At 38.8% G+C, this 20944-nt stretch overlaps 1 protein-coding gene across 1 annotated transcript in view; it reads right to left on the bottom strand.

Annotated features, from left to right (window-relative positions):
* Nucleotides 1–5786: 5786 nt before the first annotated feature.
* The window catches only part of LOC121507039 (arf-GAP with GTPase, ANK repeat and PH domain-containing protein 1-like), a 36909-nt gene continuing 21751 nt past the window's right edge, over nt 5787–20944 (bottom strand). Inside the window, exons 14-20 of the mRNA XM_041783172.1 lie at nt 20790–20927; nt 20560–20619; nt 18898–19049; nt 13664–13754; nt 10287–10509; nt 9798–10101; nt 5787–7242 (exon numbers count right to left, since the gene is read on the bottom strand). Coding sequence (XP_041639106.1) covers nt 6970–7242; nt 9798–10101; nt 10287–10509; nt 13664–13754; nt 18898–19049; nt 20560–20619; nt 20790–20927 — 1241 coding nt within the window. The 3' untranslated portion in view covers nt 5787–6969. The remainder of the gene's footprint in view (nt 7243–9797; nt 10102–10286; nt 10510–13663; nt 13755–18897; nt 19050–20559; nt 20620–20789; nt 20928–20944) is intronic.

The raw sequence follows: 20944 nt of genomic DNA, 5'->3' as shown, positions 1-20944 counted from the left end.
AACTGCTGCAATTGTCCTGAACTCTACTAAGCACTCTGTTACACTGCAGGTGCCTTGGCGAAGGTTCTAAAGTTGCTTGGCTGCATCCCTGCCTCTAGCCTTTTTCATCTCAGTAACAAAGCCATCATAAGAAGAGCTAATTGATGACTGACTCTCCCAAACAGCTGATGCCCAGGCTAGTGCATTCCCCCGAAGAAGCCCCATTATATAAGCTATCTTAGAATGATCTGTGACATAAGTTAACGGCTGCTGCTGAAAAACTATAGGGAACACTGAATAAGGAAGGCTCTACACGTTCCAAGGTCTCCGCTGTAGCACTCAGGGGCTGGAACATGTGGCTCTGTAGGAAGGTGAGTAGGCTGAGTTGGGAGAGGAGCAGATACAGGAAGGCTTGATTGAGCTGCTGGTGGTGGAGGAGCCATTTCAGTGACGACTCGATCTCCAATCCGGGCCACATCCATGGAGAGTGTCTTGAAAGTTTCCACAATCTCATGGAGAGTCTGGTCGTGCTGGCCCACAAGGATGGCCTGGTTTGCTACCACTTAATGGAGGCTATCAGCATCTGCTGGGTCCATGTTGGCCAGATCATTCTGTTGTGGGTAGTGAGGTTGGACCAAGCGGCAACCTCCGGTCCTGAAAAATGAAGCCAATATGGAAGTGCAAAAAATTGCAATACCATGAGTGTCCACTTGAGGCTGGCTGCAGGAACACCGGAAGTCCCGTCTGGACACCTGTGAAACAGCCGTCTTTTACACTATAAATAAACTGGTTTACAGCCTGGTTCAAAAAAACCAAATGTGTCTCATTAGCTAATGTCTTCATGTGCTGTCACTGTACAGGGGTGAATTTTTTTGTACCACAATGGATTCGATTATATTTAGGAAAAACCTCACTGTGGACTGATTGTAGCATCTCATTTGATTGACAGATAGCTTGACAGGCAGAAGCTACGTTTCTGTCTACCTGAATACTAGCTAGCTAGCTGACAGGAGGTCGCGCTTAGTGGGCGGGCCGTTAAGTTGATCCAAAGTTAGGTTGAGACCGAGATTTCAATATGGAAGCCGCTGCGGATTGGCTTCAAGGGCTGTTTGAGTCCGCCTATTGTAAGCAGACAGGGTTTGTCCAATTCTTTCTACAGTCTATGGGTTGGACCCAGGTGCAGAACACAGACGCAGAGTAGTTTGAGTTGAAGTTGATTTATTGTTAAGTAGCAGATGATTGCTGAGAGCTTGGCTGTAGTGGTGGGAGAGTCAGTGGTCTAAACAGGGCAGGTAAGGCGAGACAGGAACCCTGGAGCAAAAGATGGCAGAATTAGGTTCAGGTAAAAATAAGCACAGCAAAACTTCCAAGGTGATTGTTACAAAAATTTGTAAAGGGCCTTTAGTTATGTACCACAGAGGCTGAACAATGATCTGGCGATGAGTGGATGGTGAACCAGGGTTGATATACTTTGAGGCTTGATGAGATGATTTGGAGCAGCTGAGGCAGTCTGAGCAGGTGAAGGAAATGGATAATCAGGAAAGCAGTGAGTGTAGCTGATGAGGTCCAGGGCAGGGCTGGAGCCATGACAGGTTAACACTTTGAAATGAAATGTCTTAATAAGGGACTTACAAGTACAATATTCTGACTTCCTTGGCAGAAAGATTTGTATTAGGCTTTAGTGTTTGCTTTTTGTTTTTTAAATCTAGATTTTTATTTTGTCAGGCTTAACTGGTTTATAATAAGAGCAAAAGATACATTCATGTAAGCAGATGACTACACTTGCAAAGATTTGAGTTTTTCCTGTCTTCTTTCTGTTGATTTTGTAAGATCACCTTGCTCCCCAGTGATGTGTGTATGATCACCCTGTCTCTGTAAGACCTATTACATTGTTTCTTTTTTTTCTTTTCAAATTAAACACAAATATGTGATAGAGCAGCTCTAAAACAAACAGAACAGAATATGAACCAGTAGAAACTGCCTTCATTCAAACAGCTGCATGCTGGTGTTTTAGAATAAAACTGAAATATAAAAAAACAAGATTATACATATTTAAGTTAAACCTCTGAATTTTTTTTTTCAATGAATATGTTATCAAATTTAACAATGTAATAGTGCTCTAATAAATCTGTTTTCTCAACAAGTTAATACATTTTCACAAGGGAAAATTAAGTAGTATAGAAAGTCACATTTTCCTTCATCTAAAATATGCAGGTAAAGTAGTCTACTGCTTGTTTGTGTCTAAAAGGCATGAACTGGGAACCTTTCCTTGCATACAGCCATAAATGCTGAAAAGCAGCACTCCTCGTCTCTCTGTTTTTTTTCATTGCTTTTTGTGTTACGCTGAGCGTTGCAGTGCTTTGTATGCTTCAGAGGATGCTACACAAGCTTGCATCATCTAAAAGGCACCAAAGCTCCCTAAATATTAAACAGCAAGTTCCTAAAAGAGCTTTCATGTTTGTTTCAGTGTGTTTTTATGGATCCGGCCTCATGTTGTCTATTACCTGTTTCACCTCTAAACAGGATGAATTATTGAAAAACATTATACGCCTCTAAGAGAAATTAAGTGTTGGTGGGAACCCTATACACCTTATGCTTGTTGGTAAAGTCCTACTTTGTCCTTATTTAGTCCCCATCATGTGTCCCAGCCATCCTGACACACTTTTTTGACTCTCCATGATTATCATGAGGATTTCACTTTAAATAGCCAAGCAGGCAAATGGGCAGAGAGGAGGACATAAAAATGTGAGTATATTTAGTAAAAAATCATAGTGAGAAAAAACTGTTGCAATGCATAGATGTCATTTTGAACTACTAACATCAAAGCTTAATGGTGCAAAATGAGAATTTTACTTTGACCTAAAAAGAAGTAGGTCAAAGCCAGGAGGAGCCTTTAACGTGAACTAGTTTGATCCAGAAGGTCTCACAGTGGTACACTTGATGAGTGTTAAGTGATGCCACCGACTGCTGGATCCATCTTGCTACATGAAAATGTGAAATATTGTGCATGCTGAGGTCTCCTTAAATCCCACTAATGTGTTCTGTCAATGAAATAATAAAAAAGTACCAACAAACTCTTCTGCTTAAAGAAAATAACAACTCTGGCACAGCTCGGGCAGTATAGCCTCGGTGTATTGATAATGAATGCTCTATGAATCATCGCATGAGTAAAAAAATACAAATGGAGAGATGCTTACATCACATACATGTACACTCAGCAGAGTCTTTAGATCAACACAAAAATACATACAGTACTGCAGGAAGGTTGTTTGTTCTGCCTTTTTAAAACAGGAAATCAGGTAACATTCCTCTTAATTCTTCAGTCTTTTAAAGGCCCAGATTTAAAGTTCAGAACCTCCACATTTTAATCTCTTGAACCATACTATTTCATTAGTCACAGATTAAAGGAATAAAATATGTTAAATAAAAAGAATTAAGACAGTCCATCAAACAGAGTATATCTCTTAAATATGTTGGTATCTGAAATAAAGAACTCTATGGAAGCCCTAAGCCAACAAACATAACTACATTTTTTTACTCTTCTTTTGACTGTGATAGAAATAGATTTTCCAGTTAGATCCCAGTTTATTTATGCTGACATTGAGATTAACTCCCAAGTTAAAAATGAAGCCAGTGTGGGATTAAATATCATTGAAATACACAAAGGTATGAGATGTTTTATAACATCTCCAGTAAAGACATGTTGCATTGTGTGTAGGTGTGTATGACTGTACAGGTGCATCTGAAAAAAAGATAAAAACATAATGAAAAAGTTCTTTTCTTTTTAGTGATTTACCTTAAAAAGTTCAATTCTTACAATGTCTTGATTAATCTCATAAAAGTAAAATATTCCAAGACTTTTTTTTGCTTTAATCTTGATGATTACGACTTATAGCCCATGAAAATCAAAAATCTATTATCTCAAAATATTAAATTTTTTTAAAGGTGGTCAGATTTGCAAAGGTTTCCTGAGCCTTCATTCTCTCATTCTGGTTCTGTACACACAACTGCAATCATGGGGAAGACTGCTGACTTGACAGTTGTCCAGAAGACAATCACTGACACCCTTTGTTAGGAGGGTAAGCCACAGGAGGTCATTGCTGTAAGAGCAGGCTGTCCTCAGAGGCTGTATCACAGAATATTCATGGAAAGTTGACGGGAAGAAAATTGAGGTAAGAAAATATCCACAGGCAACAGGGATGAGCTCAGCCTTCAGAGGATTGTCAAACAAAGCAGATTCAAGAACTTCGGGGACATTCATAAAGAGCTGACTGAGGCTTGAGTCAATAGCTACTTTCACACTGCCTCTCTTTTCCGTGTCTGTTATGCCTTCATTCCGCAACACCGTTCTGTATGAAAGCAACCGTTCTGCAATGGGGAGTCTGAAAGTATGTCACGGCAATCCGCATGGCGAGTGTGCGCTGCTGTCTCCATAAACGGGAGATTTAAAAACCAGCACGGTTTAATCGAGCGGCATTTCATCAGAGAAAACAAAAGGGGATAAAACAAAGAATAATGTGGACTAACAGGAGAGACTGTGAGGTTAGAGAGCTGATCACACTCTGTACAGGAGAGGAGAGAGCAGACATCTCTGCTCACAGCAGTGTCTGAAAAGTTCCATGATGTGTTCAAGGGAGCTCGGTACCCTTAAGTTTCTGACCTCCGCTGTAAATACGTGCGCTGTGACACTGCTTAAAGTCGGACCTCCAACTCAGAAACAGAGTGAAAAAAGTCTATGGGATCTAATCGATTAAAATGAATGTTCATGTTATTTTCCCCATATTTCATTTAGAAAATACAAAGTTTTGAACCGAGAAATCCAGAGTTTCGGGTTTCATTGAAAGCAGTAGCTCGCGCAGCGGCTGCTATCTGATTACAGGACACCAGGGTGTGTGTGCAAGCTCGGACGTGCACGGCTCTGTTACACCTTTGTGTGAATTGCTCGTTGCGGAACAGAGACAGCCATTCCTTTTCACCTTTATTGCGGAATCTCTGTGTAAAAATGGCTAATGGCTTAGGAACCACCACAGACAAATAGGTCCAAGTGATGGGCTACAAGTCTCGTGTTCCCAGTGTCAAGCCACTCCTGAACCATAGATAACATTATAAGCTTCTCACCTGGGTGAGAAAAAGAACTGGACCGTTCTCAGTGGTTCTGTTTCAGATGAAAGTAAAACAGTCAGTGATGGTTTGGGGTGCCATGTCATCTGCTGCTGTTGGTCTACTGTGCTTTATCAAGCTCAGAATCAACGCTGTCAAATGTCTGTCTGGAGATTTTAGAGCCCTTCATGTTTCCATCTGTTGACAAGTTTTATGAAGATTCTGATTTCCTTTTCCAGCAGGACTTGGCACCTGTCCAAAGTGAAGCCAAAACCACCAGAAACTGATTTGCTGACCATGGTATTACTGTGTTTGATTAGCCAGCCAACCGGTCTGACCTGAACCTTGTAAAGAATCTCTAAGGAAATGTCAAGAGAAAGATGAGCCATCAGACTCAACAATACAGATGAGCTGAAGGCTGCTATCAAACAGCCTGAGCTTCATAAAATCCCAGCAGTGCCACGGACTGATCGCCTCCATGCCACATCACTCTGATGCAGTAGCAGCACCAACCAAGTACTTGGTGCCTAAACAAGCATCATTTTTCAAAAGGTCAATATTTGTGTTATGCCCTTTATTGGACATATATTCTAATATTTTGAGGTATTGGATTTTTGATTTTTTGTGACCAGTTAGCCATAATCATCAACATTGAAACAAAAATATCTTGAAATATTTCACTTTGTATGAGAAGAATCTAGAGTATATGAAGTTTCACTTCTTGAATGAAATCAAAGGAAAAATGAACTTTTTATGATATTCAGCTTTTTAAGATGCACCTGTATATGTGTTGGACCCTGGGAAGAAAAGCCAATGTTAGTGAATTCAACTCTTTCTCAAGGGTAAACCAGCATTTTTCTGATTACAAAACAATATTTATGACAACGTTTTGAGGAAACAACCCTAATTTACTTGTCATCACTGCATGAAAGAGTAAAATAAAATGTCTGGATGTGTGATACCTTAGGGCTTCCGTTGAACTCACAGCATCGTTTTTTGTATACATTCAATCAAAATCAAGGCATCTCACTTGTTTTGTTGCACATCTACGTAGTACTACACTCGCCTTGACCATGAGCTGCTGCTGGATTCATAATGCACGCGTCATGTACAGTGTTCATGTCACACACAGAAAAACAAACAGAAACATAGAAGTCTCACTCTGCAATGCTTAAAGAGTTAAACTTGTGGTTATTAAAGGAAACCAAGAGGCTGCACAGTAAATCTCTGATCAGCTTATGAGTAACTCTGAGTTTTATACACAGAAACAACTGTACAAATCATACAATAACAATCTTTAAAATGAAGCACTTTTTAAATTTTTAGAATTATACTATTTTATCAATGCATTTCTATACAGTTATTTTGATTATCTTCAAAACAGCCCCTTTTTTCAGTCACTAGAGTTTTTTTCAACACACACAACATCATTGAAGCACTGAACGACCAGCTGTGTTGGATATAACACAGTGTATGCACTCTGAATTTTAAATCAACATTCACCGTCAGTAGATTAAAGAAGTGTGGACGTGTTTGACGTTTTGAAGCAGACACAGACGGAGTTGAAAGTAGTTGTAAACTTATTGCAGTTCTTTTCTAGACCTGACCTCGAGATGTTCAGCTATGCTGTTTGAGGCCGAAGGCAAATTCCCGTTCTCAATTAAGAGGAGACTGAAGAAAAATATTGACTGCATGATGAAATATAAATCATACCAGCTGGTATACAGTGCAATACATTCATTTAAATTCTGAATGCAGAGGCATCTGGATGTAATGTTTTTTTCTCTTCGCCTCCGTAGAAATGCTTTCAGGAAAACTTCTCTTTTTTTTGGTTCAATCATTTCAGCAGAGACACACACACATACACACATTTATAACACCCCATCCTCATTATGACACCGCTCTTCTAGTGGTGCTGTAGCTCAGGCTGGTGCCCCCGCTCTTGTGCGAGATCCTTAGTGTAGTGGCAACTGTCAGGCTGGGCGTCATGGCAACAGGGAAGCTGGATGTGGCAGCGGCTGTGAAGCTGACCGCCGAGGGGGAGAGTTCATTAGGACATCCGTGCTGCAGCAAGATATCCACACACTCCTGGCTGCCGGCGTTGCGAGCCTGAACCAGCGCCGTCTGCCCCTGTGTGTCCCGGTATCGAACGTCACAGCCATACTGAGGGGAAACAAAGATGGATCAGATTTCTCTGCAAAACCACATAATTATGGAGTCTGTTGAGATTCTGCAAGAAACTGCACTAGAAAATTCTCTGTCAGTGCAAGCTGGATCCTTTCCTATCCACTTTAGCTTGACCTCGATGAGAAACACCACAGGGTCATGACAGGTGTAGGAGGATAGGAAAAGAGAACAACATTGTTAAGGAAATCTGGCTTTAGCTACACTGAGCGGCTGTTACAGATGTGACGTTGGTTTACTGTGTAAAACTACAATTTACAAATGGCCTCTGCGTTGTTGAAGGCAGAAACATGAAAACCTCAGTGATGAATATGAGCTTATCAAGGTTTTACAGGTTATAAACATGTCCGCAGGATAAGGCAGCTTTCAGCCTCTGTTACATTCTGGATGTCTGGCAAACCTGGGGGGTTTTATATCTCTGATTTGAACTTACTTGATATCAACTAGCCTGTAATTTTAAGAATGAATCTAAATTCCCTGTTTTTTCTATATTTATGTAATAATTCCTTTTTGAGCACCCATGCACTTTAAAAACTTCTCAAAACATTCAACAAATAGAACAAATCGTTCAAAATGATCGACTACTCAGTATGAGAATGACAGAAGAAATGGTCTTCATTGATAAAGAGACAGTTGGCAGTTCGCGTGAAATTTTGAACATGACAAAAGTGTGTGCCAAAGTTAGCCCAAAACGTCTGACTCCTGATTTAAAGGTGCATTGTGTAGAATTTGGAATTTAAGCAACATCTAGCGTTCAGATTTTAGAATGAGCTGATCTGTTACCAAAACATCACATCAGTAAGCGACGAGAGCCTGTGAAGACCAAAAAGGATCGTGAGCCAGACATCATTTACAGCAGTGATGAGGTGAGGGTTTATTCATTGATTTTTGTAACCATTGTTTTTTTAGGTTATAGGTCAGTCTTCTTCTCCACCAGATAGCTTTCAGGACCAGCGGGCAGGTTCATATTTAAAAATCGTGTTTTGCTCTTTCTGTCCCCAAAACATTGCCATAGACAACATGCTGGTTTGTTATGTCAGCCTCCGTGAGGGCGACCCTTGGTAATGTAAATTTAAAAAGCTTTTTTCTAATTTTGTAAAATGAAAATGAAAGTTTAAAGGGGATGATTGTGCACTTCTTTTAACATACTTCACATAAATATATAAACATTATATCCCATTTACACAGTTTCTGTTCGGCGAAATGCAGCCAAATTCTACAAACTGTACCTTTAAAGTAAAAATAACAGCACATTCATGGAGACATTTGGGAACAAACAGAAAGAAAAACAATTTTTTTAGGAGTGATTGCATTTGATGAAACTTGGATCTTCCAACACTGTCCTTAGACAAAACGGCAGTGAAAAAAAGTGAAAACACTTTTCGCCACCAAGGATATAGAAAACACAACAAAGCAAGCCCAAATTCAAGGTCATGTTGATTGTTTTTTTGTTTTTGTTTTTTTACATTAAGGGAATCATTTTGGAGGAGTGTGTTCCAGAGGGGTCAATGGTGAATCAACATGATAACAAAACAGCTTCTAGAAAAACTGCAAGAAAAAGTCTGAAGAAAGAGACCACAACTGCAGAAAAATTGTTTCATTGTTCATCAAGGCTATGCACCAACTAAACACAGCGCTTGATCATCCTCCCTATGACCTCATCTAGAATCATGTGACTTCTTCTTCCTTTTTCCTAAGATCAAGTCAGTGCTCAAAGGAACACATTTTGAGTCTTTGTCAGAAGATGAGAAAAGAGGTTCTTAGACAACCGTGTGAAGAAGAACTACTGCACTGATTTGATCAGTGGAAGACCTGAATGCAGAGGCGTGTTGATGCACAAGGGGGGTATAATGAAGGAGAAAGACAGTGACAATGTTTATGTTAAATAAATTGTATTACAGCATTAGACATGTTTTTTAATAGCCATACGTCGTATTCAGCCTGGTAGCATTTAGCAAAAGAAACTTGGTAAAAATGATTCTCAGTTAAGAGCTTTTCAAACTAAAAGGGACTTCTCAAGCAGCTTCAGTTTATAATCTGGATACCCAGAATGTAAAGCTGTCTGACAATTTTACTTCTGTCTTTCCTGTTGTTGAGTCTTAAAATCGGGTTAGATGGAGTTATTCAATAATTTATATATTTTCCTGAAAAATTTAATCAGCAGTGGAATTAAATACCACATTCTCCTTACAAGACTCTGAAATTCTTTTAACAAGGTGTGACTCAGTGGGTTTTAGTGTCTTTCACACGGAAAGATCAACCTTGACTGCTCTGCTGAGTCATCACTTTTAAACACTTTCTGTTATCTGCTGAGGGAATCACTTAGAAGTTCTTCAAGGGCAACATTTAATATTAGAGTAGAGCTTTGTATTTTTTAACATGATTCTGGATGTGTAAAGATTAATTTCACATCTTGCCTAAGCTGCACTGTCACTTTAACATCATCTTTACTCCCAACATGAATTTCTTTGCTTGAGGCTGGCCTTCAAAACAAAAGTTTTAATGATTTCTGTACCAGAGAGAAAGAAACACACCCAAAGTAGCAGCTGTGTCATCACCACGTCCCCCTGCTGGCAGGCAGCGTGCAGGGCAGAGGCAGGCAGTCGCAGCGCAATGAGTGACCTGGCGGACATGGCCAGGCTGAGGGGCGCGTTCATGTCCTCTTTAGTGCAGTGGGCCAAAAGGAGCAGCAGCTTGGGGAGGTTGTGCTCCATCACTGCCAAGAGAAGACGACCAGAGAGCGTGATGTCTGGACCCTCGCCAGGAGTGGGAGGAGGCAGCGGGGCCACAAAGAGTTTCTGCTCGTACTTGGCCCTGATCCAGGACTCCCGCTCCTCACTGAGCGAGCAGAAAAAGTAGAGATGTGATGAAAATTCAGTGAAACACATTTCAAGTTGGTAGTCTTTCTTCTGCACCAAAATCAATAAGTTGTTACTACTGAACTTTCAAACAAGCATTTCAAAATCTGCAGCTGCACCTTCAAACTGTAAAACTCAAAAATATGTACCAAGTGAAATTTTTACCGTGTAGCATCAGGTGCAGGTTTACGGCGGCCCAACGTGCGTGCCTCCCATATACTGTTCACCATATGGTTGCCGATGGCACTGAGAACCAGAGTGAGTTCTCGTGGCAGATCATCGAGGTCCAGTGAGCGAACACGTGACAGGTGAGTCCCCAAGTTTCTGTGGATCCCTGAGCACTCGATGCAGATGAGAGCACCCAGGTTCAGACTGGCCCAAGTAGGATCTGAGAGACAAATACAATAAATCGGACCGGGGCTTCTCTCAGAACTGAAAGATGAGCATATGGCTGATAGATTTAAACAATTATGTATCATTGGGGAACCATTTGATTTTCTAGCTTGGCATATCAAAGCAGATCTGTTGAATCTGTGGCCAATATGTGAGTCATTGTCTTCTGTTGAAACAATGGACGTTTAAAAGGCTCCAGCATCAGAAGATCTATTTTTGTTTTGTTTTGAGATCGAAGGCAATGATTTTACTGACTCCAAAGGTTAATTGTATTTATCTCTGCAGCCCAATGCTTGATCTGTTTGAAAGTCTCTAAATGGTTCATTTGGCTTGAAATTAACACAGTTACAAAGGCCTGGCAGCAAAGGTGTATTCAGAGGTGGCTAGGGGTGGCAGTGGCCACCCAAGAAACCTGATAAGCCGCTACAGTGGCCACCCCCAAATTAAAACTATGATGTCAGAGGTCATGTACCTCAGTAACTTACTCAGGCTGTGTTTTAAGCTGCTTGCAATTCTTTTTGCTTGGCACATTTTCTTTTGTTTGTACTTGAAATTTTGAACTCTGACATGTTTTGAAGTTGTTAAAAAGTAAGCTAAGAGGTCTTACAGGATATGAATTTAGTTTTTCCTATTACTTTTAAAAGTAAACAATATAAAAACAGGGAGAAAACATTTGTGGGGTGTCTTGGAGTTAGTAATTTATTCAGATATGTTATATAAAATCAAACAGGGTAAATATTGTTCTATTTTGTACATAAGTGCAAAAACAGTGGCTATAAAACGTATTTGCCCCCTTGGATGTTTGACCCTTTTATTGATTTTATAAGTTCATCATGGTCTATATAATTTGGCTTTTTGGACAGAAATTGTAAAAAAAAAAAAAACAACCAAAACTTTAATCTCAAAGCGAACACAGATATTTAAAAAGTAAAGTCAAAATGGCAATTAAATAAAAACATGCACAGCAAAATAAGTGATTGCATAAATATTCACCTACATCAAGTCAGTATTTAGTTGATGCACCTTTGGGTGCAATCACAGCACTGACTCTGTGTGGATAGGTCTCAATCAGGCTTGCACATCTGGACACTGTAATTTTACTCCATTTTCCTTTGCAAAACCACTCAAGCTCTGTCAGACTGCATGCGGATCAGACATAAACAGTCCTTTTCAAGTCCAGCCACAAATTCTCTATTGGATTGAGGTCTGAGCTTTGACTCAGTCACTCCAGAACATTCACATTGTTGTCTTTGAACCATTTCTTTGAAGGTTTCACTGTGTGCTTTGGGTCATTGTCTTGCTGGAAAATAAATCTCCTTCCAAGCCACAGTTCTCTTACAGACTGAATGAGATTGTCCTCCAGGATTTTACTACATTTTGCTGCATTCATTTTACCCTCTACCTTTACAAGCCTTCCAGGACCAGCTGCCAAGAGGCATCCCCACAGCATGATGCTGCCACCACTGTGTTTCACAGTGGATATAGTGTGTTTGTGGTGATGTGCAGTGTTTGTGACCACCAAACATAGCACCTGATGAAACCAGCTCAACCCTACAGAAGTTACAATAACCCCAATCAAAAATGTCTTGCTACACCACTCAATAGCAGATATTTTTGCATATAGAAAAAAATATATTATTAAAGGTAACATGATTCAGATTCAAAATATCTAGTTGTTTTAATAACATAACGTTTCACTTTTACTTGGTCTTATTTCATTATGTGTCTCAATTGTCATGTACAGTTTTGCCTTAGCCAAGTAGTGGTTGTGTATTATTTATTTGTGTATTATTATTTTATATTTTATCTATACTATTTTACCTTTATAAGCATCTTGTTTCAAGTCTGCAAGGTTCCCAAACTAGCCCTTTAATGATGAACAATTACACAGTAAATACAGCAAAGAGAACAAAAAAACCCTAGGATCCTTATTTCTGCAGCAAGTTAGACATGTAAAATCAGGAGTTGCAAAAAAAGCATTAGTTGTTGTCTAAATTTGTTATATCAATGTTATGACAACTTAGTGTGAACTAAAAACAGCTTAATTTCAATAATCTATTACGTTTACTGTCATTGAAAAAGGCTTTGTCTTGATTAGACCATTTGGTGGGTGTATTTATAGAAATGACAGTCCTGTTTAGTGCTTTGTATAAAATGTTTTTTATACTGCTAGGCTATAACTGTAAACCATGAAGATTTAGATTAAAAAAAAGCTGCATTTCAAAGAGAACTGCTCTTACAGCCCTTAACATAGATTTTATATCACATCATACACAACAGGGGTCATCAACAACATTTATAGGGCCAGCTTTTTTCCCAATCAGTCACTTTGGGGGGCCGAACTGTCAAATATACCAAATGAATTTAAAAAATGGTCCAGTTAACACATTTTTTGTTTAAATATCTGTGTTTTCTTTTAAATGCAATGTAATTTTTAGGCTCTAACATTGAGATCAGTCCCTATATCGCAGCCAGCCACAAGGGGGTGATTGACATATTTCAGTTGAATATGCTGTCACGTTGTCTATCACTGGGTTTATTGCTAATATGTTGTGTAGTGGCCAATGAAAAACCCAAGCAGGAAAATTGCACACCCAAAATGCCTGTTTCCACAGAAAACTGCAGTTTTTATCAAGAAAGAATGGACTGATAAATACGTGTTTAATCTGCATTACACTTGCTAATAATGGCTGGCATGTGGATTTCTGAAAAAGAGGAAACAAAGTCATTCCAGATAAAAACATTTTAGTCTCAGTTGTTTTGGAGTTGCTTTAACAGCTGTAGGGAGTATAAAAAAAAAAAGATACCCAAAACCTGACATTTAAATTTGATAATGTTCTGGGGGCCGGATGGGAAGATGTGGGGGGTCGATGTGGCCCCCGGGCTCCCAGCTGATTATCACTGATATACAACATTAACCTTTTTGCCCTACCTTAACAAATACATAAACCAAGCATAACCTTATTTTGGTCTGAAACCAGAGTGATTATCGTTTCAACATCACAGACTTAGTCGTGGAAAAGAGAGCAAGTAGCATATGACAGCGTGCGTTGGAGCAGTGATGACACATGGACATAATTTAAGTGAGACGAGATGAGTAATCGACCAAGAGTATGTACTGAGCGGAAAAAGAGATCCGTGTCACTCACTTGGAGCATCACAGTCCACACAGAAGTTGTTCCCCTTTGCGTTGCGGATCGCCTGCAGAACCACTGCCTCGCTCTGGCTGTTTTTGCGTGCCTGTTGAGAACACACAGTGCTTGGTTAAAGTATGCTTAACATCAGCATCATCACAGAGACTCTGGAGGGGACATCTGATTTCTCTGTCACTTTGAACCTTGGAGAAATTCTTGGAGGTCCCAATAAGGAGAAGGACTTTCGAAGATTTTCATGGATTTAAGTGAAAAAAAAAAATCACAAAATGCTGGCTTCAGGAGAAGTCCTCCACCATGAAACTCTTTGAATATCCTGATCTCTATTCATGGTGTGAAAACATGCCTTTTATGCTAAAGCTTTAAAAGGGGAAAGGGGATAAATACTGGGAAAAATAAGACTGCTACAATCATATACTTTGCTTTATCTGATCTGTAGGTATGGATGTATCTATGTATGTATGCCTGCGTCTATTTTACTTGTTATATTAGTAATCATTTTTCGGGGTATACCATAATGTCCAAGCCCTCATTTGCTCCATGTTCCTAAAACCAAAAAATAAAGTTTAAATCATAAAAAACATCAGCATACTTACACACTGAGATATAATTGCAGCCAGCTGCTCTCATTAGTACCAGCTATTATTATAATTCAAGTGAACAGGCTGTAGTAGATGGCTGTAATTATTATTATTATGACCATTTAAAGCTTTAAAATGGTTGCTTTGGCCTTTGAGGACACTAACTTCTCATAACACTATCAAACAATGCATCATGGGATTAATGCAATCATTCAGAATCATTATAGAAATTGAACATATCCATTTTGGACATGATTGTGTTCATTTCCATTCAAAGAAATCAGCACAGTCATCAGTCTGGAGATGTTACAGGTTTTAGTAATGGTCAGTGTTATAAGCTGCACTCGTCTCTTTCTAAAGCAGCAGCAGGATCTGTTTCTAAGAAGATGAGAAGAGAGCCAAGGTTAACTTCTCCTCAGAGAGGACTGTTCATACACACTAAACCCATGGTGCAAATACACAAGTATGATTATACAGCCCTCCAAATGTACTTCCAAGGGAAGTTAATACTCCATTTAAATTTAAATTTCTTTTTTATGTGCAGTAGTAACTCTGTTAGATAAATTACGCCTGACAGTTACTACCTTTTGCATGTACTTTCTTCATAAAGTAAGATAGCCTTATTTTAAGACTATTTTGGAATGTTTTGCCTTTATTGAAAGAGAGCAGGGGGAAAACATGCAGCAAACAGCGCAGAGACCAGGAATCAATCCAGCAACATGTGAGCCTTGAACTAGATTGTCTTTTAACCTTTAAATGACTTTTCATCTTATAATCCTTGATTATATTTACATGTGTTCAGTAATGCATCTTCTACAGTCCCATTTCTGAGAGGGACCTAGGTGCAGCCGAGGACCTCCACTTCGTAGTGGTTGGATGAGTGCCGCCATATCTCGTCTTCTAAAACCGGAAGTCACTTAAATTGAACGTCTTCTTCATTGTTTTCTTCGTATATGAATGTTCTTTATGTATACATATATATATGTATATAGTGTATTGATTTGTATATAAACGGGTGAATCATGTAAATAATGTCTGTATGTATATAGGAAACGTTTTCTTTGCGCGTCGCTGCCATACTAAAAGAGGCAGGTCCATTACATAAGGAAATACAAGTAGATGAAAAATATGCTAGTTTTCGGACTAAAAAGCACAGCGATTACATTACAGTAATTTTAATGAATCGATTTGTGACCCATATTCAAGTACCACTGAACACAGACATATTATGTGACGGGAGATTGTCTGACTGGCCGGATGTCGATGTCACCGCCATGTTGCCAGAGGCAGGTCCTTTATCATATTCAATATAAGTAGACAAGGAATGTGCAAGTTTTTGGAATAAAAAGCTCAAACAAATCATTTATACTCAATTATCCATATCAATATATGGGTAAGTATGTGTATATTACACATTAATTATATGAATATATATATATATATATATATATAAATCTGTATTGTATTAATCATATAGATATGCATTATATTCTACATATATTTTATATCATAATTTGTATATGTATTTAAAATTTAAAAATCTATACATGTATGAAATTATATCGTGTATAAAATTATCTTATTTTAAATCATGGAGAACATCTTCTCATTTAACTGAGAAAATTCAAGAAAGCGGATTCTGCTTTTTTATTTCACTCTCAGTTTTTATTTTAATATGGCTCACTGATTATAAATGATTAAAATCAATTTAATCCTGTGGTTTGAGCTTTTTATTCCAAAAACTTGCACATTCCTTGTCTACTTGTATTCCATTACCTAGCGAACCTTCCTCTCGCAACATGGCGGTGACACTGACGTCCGGCCAGCCAGCCAATATCCCGTTGCATATAACGTCTCTGCTCAGTGATATGTGAATGTGGATCATAGATCAATTGATTTAAACTAATGCCGTGTTATTGCTGTGCTTGTTAATCCAAAAACTTGCGTATTCTTCATCTACTTGTATTTCCTTGTGTGGCTGAACTGTCTCTATTATTATGGCGGCGCACAAAAAGAAAACAAGAAGACGCTCAGTTCAAGTGACTTCCGGTATTAGAAGATCAGATATGGCAGCAATAGTCTGACTTCAGTTGTGAAGTTGAGGTCCTTGTCTGCATCCAGGTACTCTTATCTTGCCATTTCCTAAAAACAATTGGGACACTGTGCAAAATGTACATAAAAACAGAAAGTGATGAACTGCCAAACACTAATAAACTGAGACAACCCATCACGTGTCAAAACTGTGAAATGTACTTGTTTTTGGAAGGATATATACTCATTTTGATAGCAATACAAGCCATAAAAGTTGAGATGGTGGCAATTAGAGACTGGAAAAATTGTGAAATCTTACAGGAAAACACCTGCTGGAACATCTCACAGCTTGTTAGGTAGACTGGTAAGGCGGGCCACGCACCAATCCATTTTCACATCTTACACAATTTTCACTGTTTGCATGAACCATGACTCAGGGCACACCTAATTGATCTTAGAAGGGGCAAATCTGACTTTTTAACTGGTGAGTAACATAACTACTAACACAAAGAGCATCCCAGAAAGGTGGAGTCTATCCGAAGTAAAGATAGGGAGGGGTTTCACCACTCTGTGAATAACTGGGCTGTTGTTGAAAGTGTGTTTTTAGAGGAAGTGATTACAGATGGCAAACGTGACTGTGTCCCAACTACTTTTATTTGAAATATCTTGTTGGCATCAAATTTAAAAATGTGCCTTTAACCCCCCAAATTAGATAACTTTTCTGTTTCAACATTTAACCTGTTTTGTGGAGTTTTCAATTAAATATGGGGTCTCAGTATTTTGCAAATTATCATATTCTGTTTTTATTATAGCTGACAGATGACATCCCTTCTCAACCTGTTAACACAGACCCCTATGATCTAAATGAAACCTCTATGCCACAGTTGGTCAAAATATAATATGGATCAAGCACCAGAGAGGGTTTTTGACCCTGTATAAACCAGCTCTAAGGAACCTTTTATAGTGATCAGTTTTGGTGTGTCTGTCTTTAAATGCAAATGAGGTCCTTGTAGCGCCACATTGTGTAATAACGCCGCATTATATAATAACCCTAACCATAGGACTTAATGTGGGCTCCAAGGTATGCCCTACCCAACTACCTTGCCCTAACTCTAACTGCTTAGTGACTTATGCCTAAACTTAACCCCCCTTCAGGGCTCTAGACTAAACACCTAACCTTAACCCTAGGACTTAAGGTGGGCTCCAGGGTATACCCTCCTACCTTGCCCTAACCCTAACTGCTAAGTGGCTGAATGAGTGACAAAATGTGTCGTTATTACATAATGAATTGAAAATTTTTTACATTATTACATAATGTTGTGTTATTACATAATGTGGTGCTACAGTCCTTCTGACTCCGCCTGACACAAGTACCACTGTGTGGTCCCATGGCTGTGGGTGGAGACTGCAGGTGAGGGGCATGTATAACTGCACAAATGATGTTGTCACAATAGCAACCGACAAGTTTCGTATTTCAGACACAGGCAGACTATGATCAAAGCACTGGGTTGTCTTATGGCACATTGTGTGAGTCATTAGATACTCTGGATACCCCAAAAATACATGCAAAATTTCCCCTTTAAGACACATGCAATGCCCCTGCTTTTAGAAACACGGGTTACATAATTTAAGTTGTTTACAAAACAGAAAGATTGAAAACTGTGTTTGGTATTTAGATGAAATCTCTGATGAAGTTCAGCTCATCCTGCAGACAAACACTCTCTACATAACCGTGTAAAGTACAAGTAATTTCACTGCATTTCTATTTACTCAGCTCTGATCCTGTGCCAGCAAAACATCTAAGAACTCTTCTGTTGACTTACATTCAGAGCTGGTGTGAGCAGGTGTAACAAAAACATAATTTCATGTCAGCATGGAAACCCTTATTTTGCTTTAGCCACTGATCTGCACAATCTCATGTCCATCTCTGTCCTCCAAACATACAAATTTTAAGATTCATCAGACAGGCAAAGGCATGCCGTTTACTGTAAGCACACAAAAAGGCAGCGTTTTCTTGATTGGTGGTTGAAATAAGGCTGTTTGAGTGAGACAACACCTCATTATAATATTTTGTCATTTGTCACTTCAATTATCACTTTATAAGGCTATAACACAATTGCCTCACACATGTGAGGAGAATATGCTCAGAAGATACAGACACAGCATTTCATTACAACAAACAAATATGCTAAACATGATTCATCTGCATCTTTACAGTGCTGGAGGGAATGTGAAGAAATCACTTACACTGGCCACAAATTTTAATATGTGAAGCGTTCAAATCATTTTGGGGTACTCTTTATTGTATTTACAAAAGAGGGATATCTCTGCTGTGACTCATCAATGTAAACGCTTACGGGGCTTCACTGTAATAAAGATACCCTCATTCGTTGTTTTTTTCCTTTGCTTTCCTTGCACTGGAATACTAATGTATTCCCTTTATAGAGCATTCACATTATGGCAGCAACAGCAGCTTAAGCATGATAAATTGGGGCATTACAAACCCAGTGCAAGCATAATTGATAAAAGTAATTAATCACAAATAAAGAAAAAATGAATGATCATTGTAAATAGCATTATATATGATATAGAATACTGTGTTCTTTTTTTCAGGCTTGCCTTGTTTTTGCTACTCTCACATAGCTGCAGGCTGGCCAGGATCTGGCTCTCGATGGCCTGGACCCAGGAGTCCCTCTCCTCCACACTCTGAGCTTCAAAGTGCCACGTCTGGCCAGTGCTCGACACGATGAGGAAATCAAAGTTATCCTCATCTGACACAGAAAAAGACAGGAATATATTTCATCAGATTACAGTCTGCTCACTTGAAATGCTGAAGCGCTCACAGAAATAGAGGAATTCAAGCAAAACTCTGCGACATGAGTGTATTAGTTTGCATGCATCAGTGCAGTTAAAGTCCAAAGCCAGTGTAAAGCAAAAGCCAATCTTACCTTATATTATCAAACATAAGTTTGACCTTCATTCTTTAATTGACAAACATGTAAATAATAATAAAGTGTATTTTATTCAGGTACACTCTGGTAACACACAGGTACACTCGGGTAAGGCTCTGCTCTAAAGATGCTCCGGGGTTGTTAAGCAGCCCGCTTTGACTTTCCAGGGAGCGCATGGCTAGAAACCTCTATATGGATAGATACATTTCTGACAATGCATAGTAACTACAATAAATTATTCCAAAAGCAACTAATCCATGGCAGCATAAATCTGAATATGAGGGTTAAACAAGCTTTATGCTATAAAGGAGAAGGCTGGGGTGGAGGAGGTTAAGCTCTGCCAGTAGCAGCAGCAGCATCGTGGTGAATCAGTATTAATGCAAGCAGGGATTGGTGAGAAGTACGTCACATTAAAATGGACCACTGTGTTGAGAGAAAGAACTGTGATTGGCTGTGAGAGCTGGGGGGACACTAATTAGGATCAGCTGGCCTCAGCTGATCATGGCTGGACCTATGACTTCAATGTCCTGCATGAACTAACACCAAACTTAATTTATAATATATAGAAAAGTATAATAATCAAAATAGTAATCTTGGCATTTCTAGCTCAAAATAATAGTGTCCTTCGGTAAAACACAAGAAAAGAGGATCAGATAAAGCTTGACGTTTGCACTGTGTTATTTTTCGACCCTTTGGTACTGTTTGGTACCGACCCTCAGACTTATCAGGATTTTTAAAGCACTGCTTTTAAAACTCCAATAAGAAACATCACTACTACCACTTCTACTACTACTACTACCAGTACTACCACTTCTACTACTACTACTATCACTACTACCACTTCTACTACTACTACTACTACTACTACTTCTACTATTACTACTACTCATAACAAAAAAAATACAAATCCTTACCACTTATGCTCTTTAGGTCTTTATCTCAATTCCAAATAACATAGGTAACATTTGTAATTAATTTTTAACAATTAACAGACCATATTTAACAATGAAATTGTTGCTGTTTGTTTTTGTAGAAAAGTGATTTATCCAACAAACTATCCAACATTTGTATCACTTGGTGGCATACATATAGGAAATACTGAAACGAAACAATGCTTAACTGACATAAACTACTGTGTGGGGTAGCACATAAACTCAGTGATCTTTTTCTTTACAAATTCTTCCAGAAAATAACCTTATGCCATTGAGTTTCAGGCTTAAATATTAAACCTTGTTTCATTTTTCTCTCAGTAAAAAAATATCAGATAAGCCATTATGACCTTAACATCCCAAAAGAGTTCATAGAAAGCAGTTTAAAAGGTCAACATTACCTGTCTTGCTCACGTTTCTTAAGCTGCCAAAGCTTTTAAGTTTCCACATTTTGCGCTTGGCTGCACAAGAAAACAGAAAAAAACAGAAGAAAAGTGTTAAATGTGAAAACAATTATTCAGTTTTATATTAAACTACTGGCACAGTTTGGATATTAACTGTTGAATAAGAGTCGGTTTAATTATTGCTAAAATGCATCCATATATAAACATATAGCGCATTAAGCTTTTACCATCTGCCTGTCCAAGTGTTGCATCTCCTTTCATGTTCATGCTCTTCTTTCTGCGGTGCTTCTTCCTGTCTGTCACCGGGGACGAGGAGCCAAAGTCTTTGGTGGAGGATGAGCTGGAGACACCCTCAACTGCCGAGTCTGACCACAGAAAGGGA

Source organism: Cheilinus undulatus, linkage group 3, assembly GCF_018320785.1.
Source record: "Cheilinus undulatus linkage group 3, ASM1832078v1, whole genome shotgun sequence".
Taxonomy (NCBI): Eukaryota; Metazoa; Chordata; class Actinopteri; order Labriformes; family Labridae; genus Cheilinus; species Cheilinus undulatus.
Note: the sequence above shows the minus strand (reverse complement) of the source record. Positions and strands in the feature narration are given on the sequence as shown.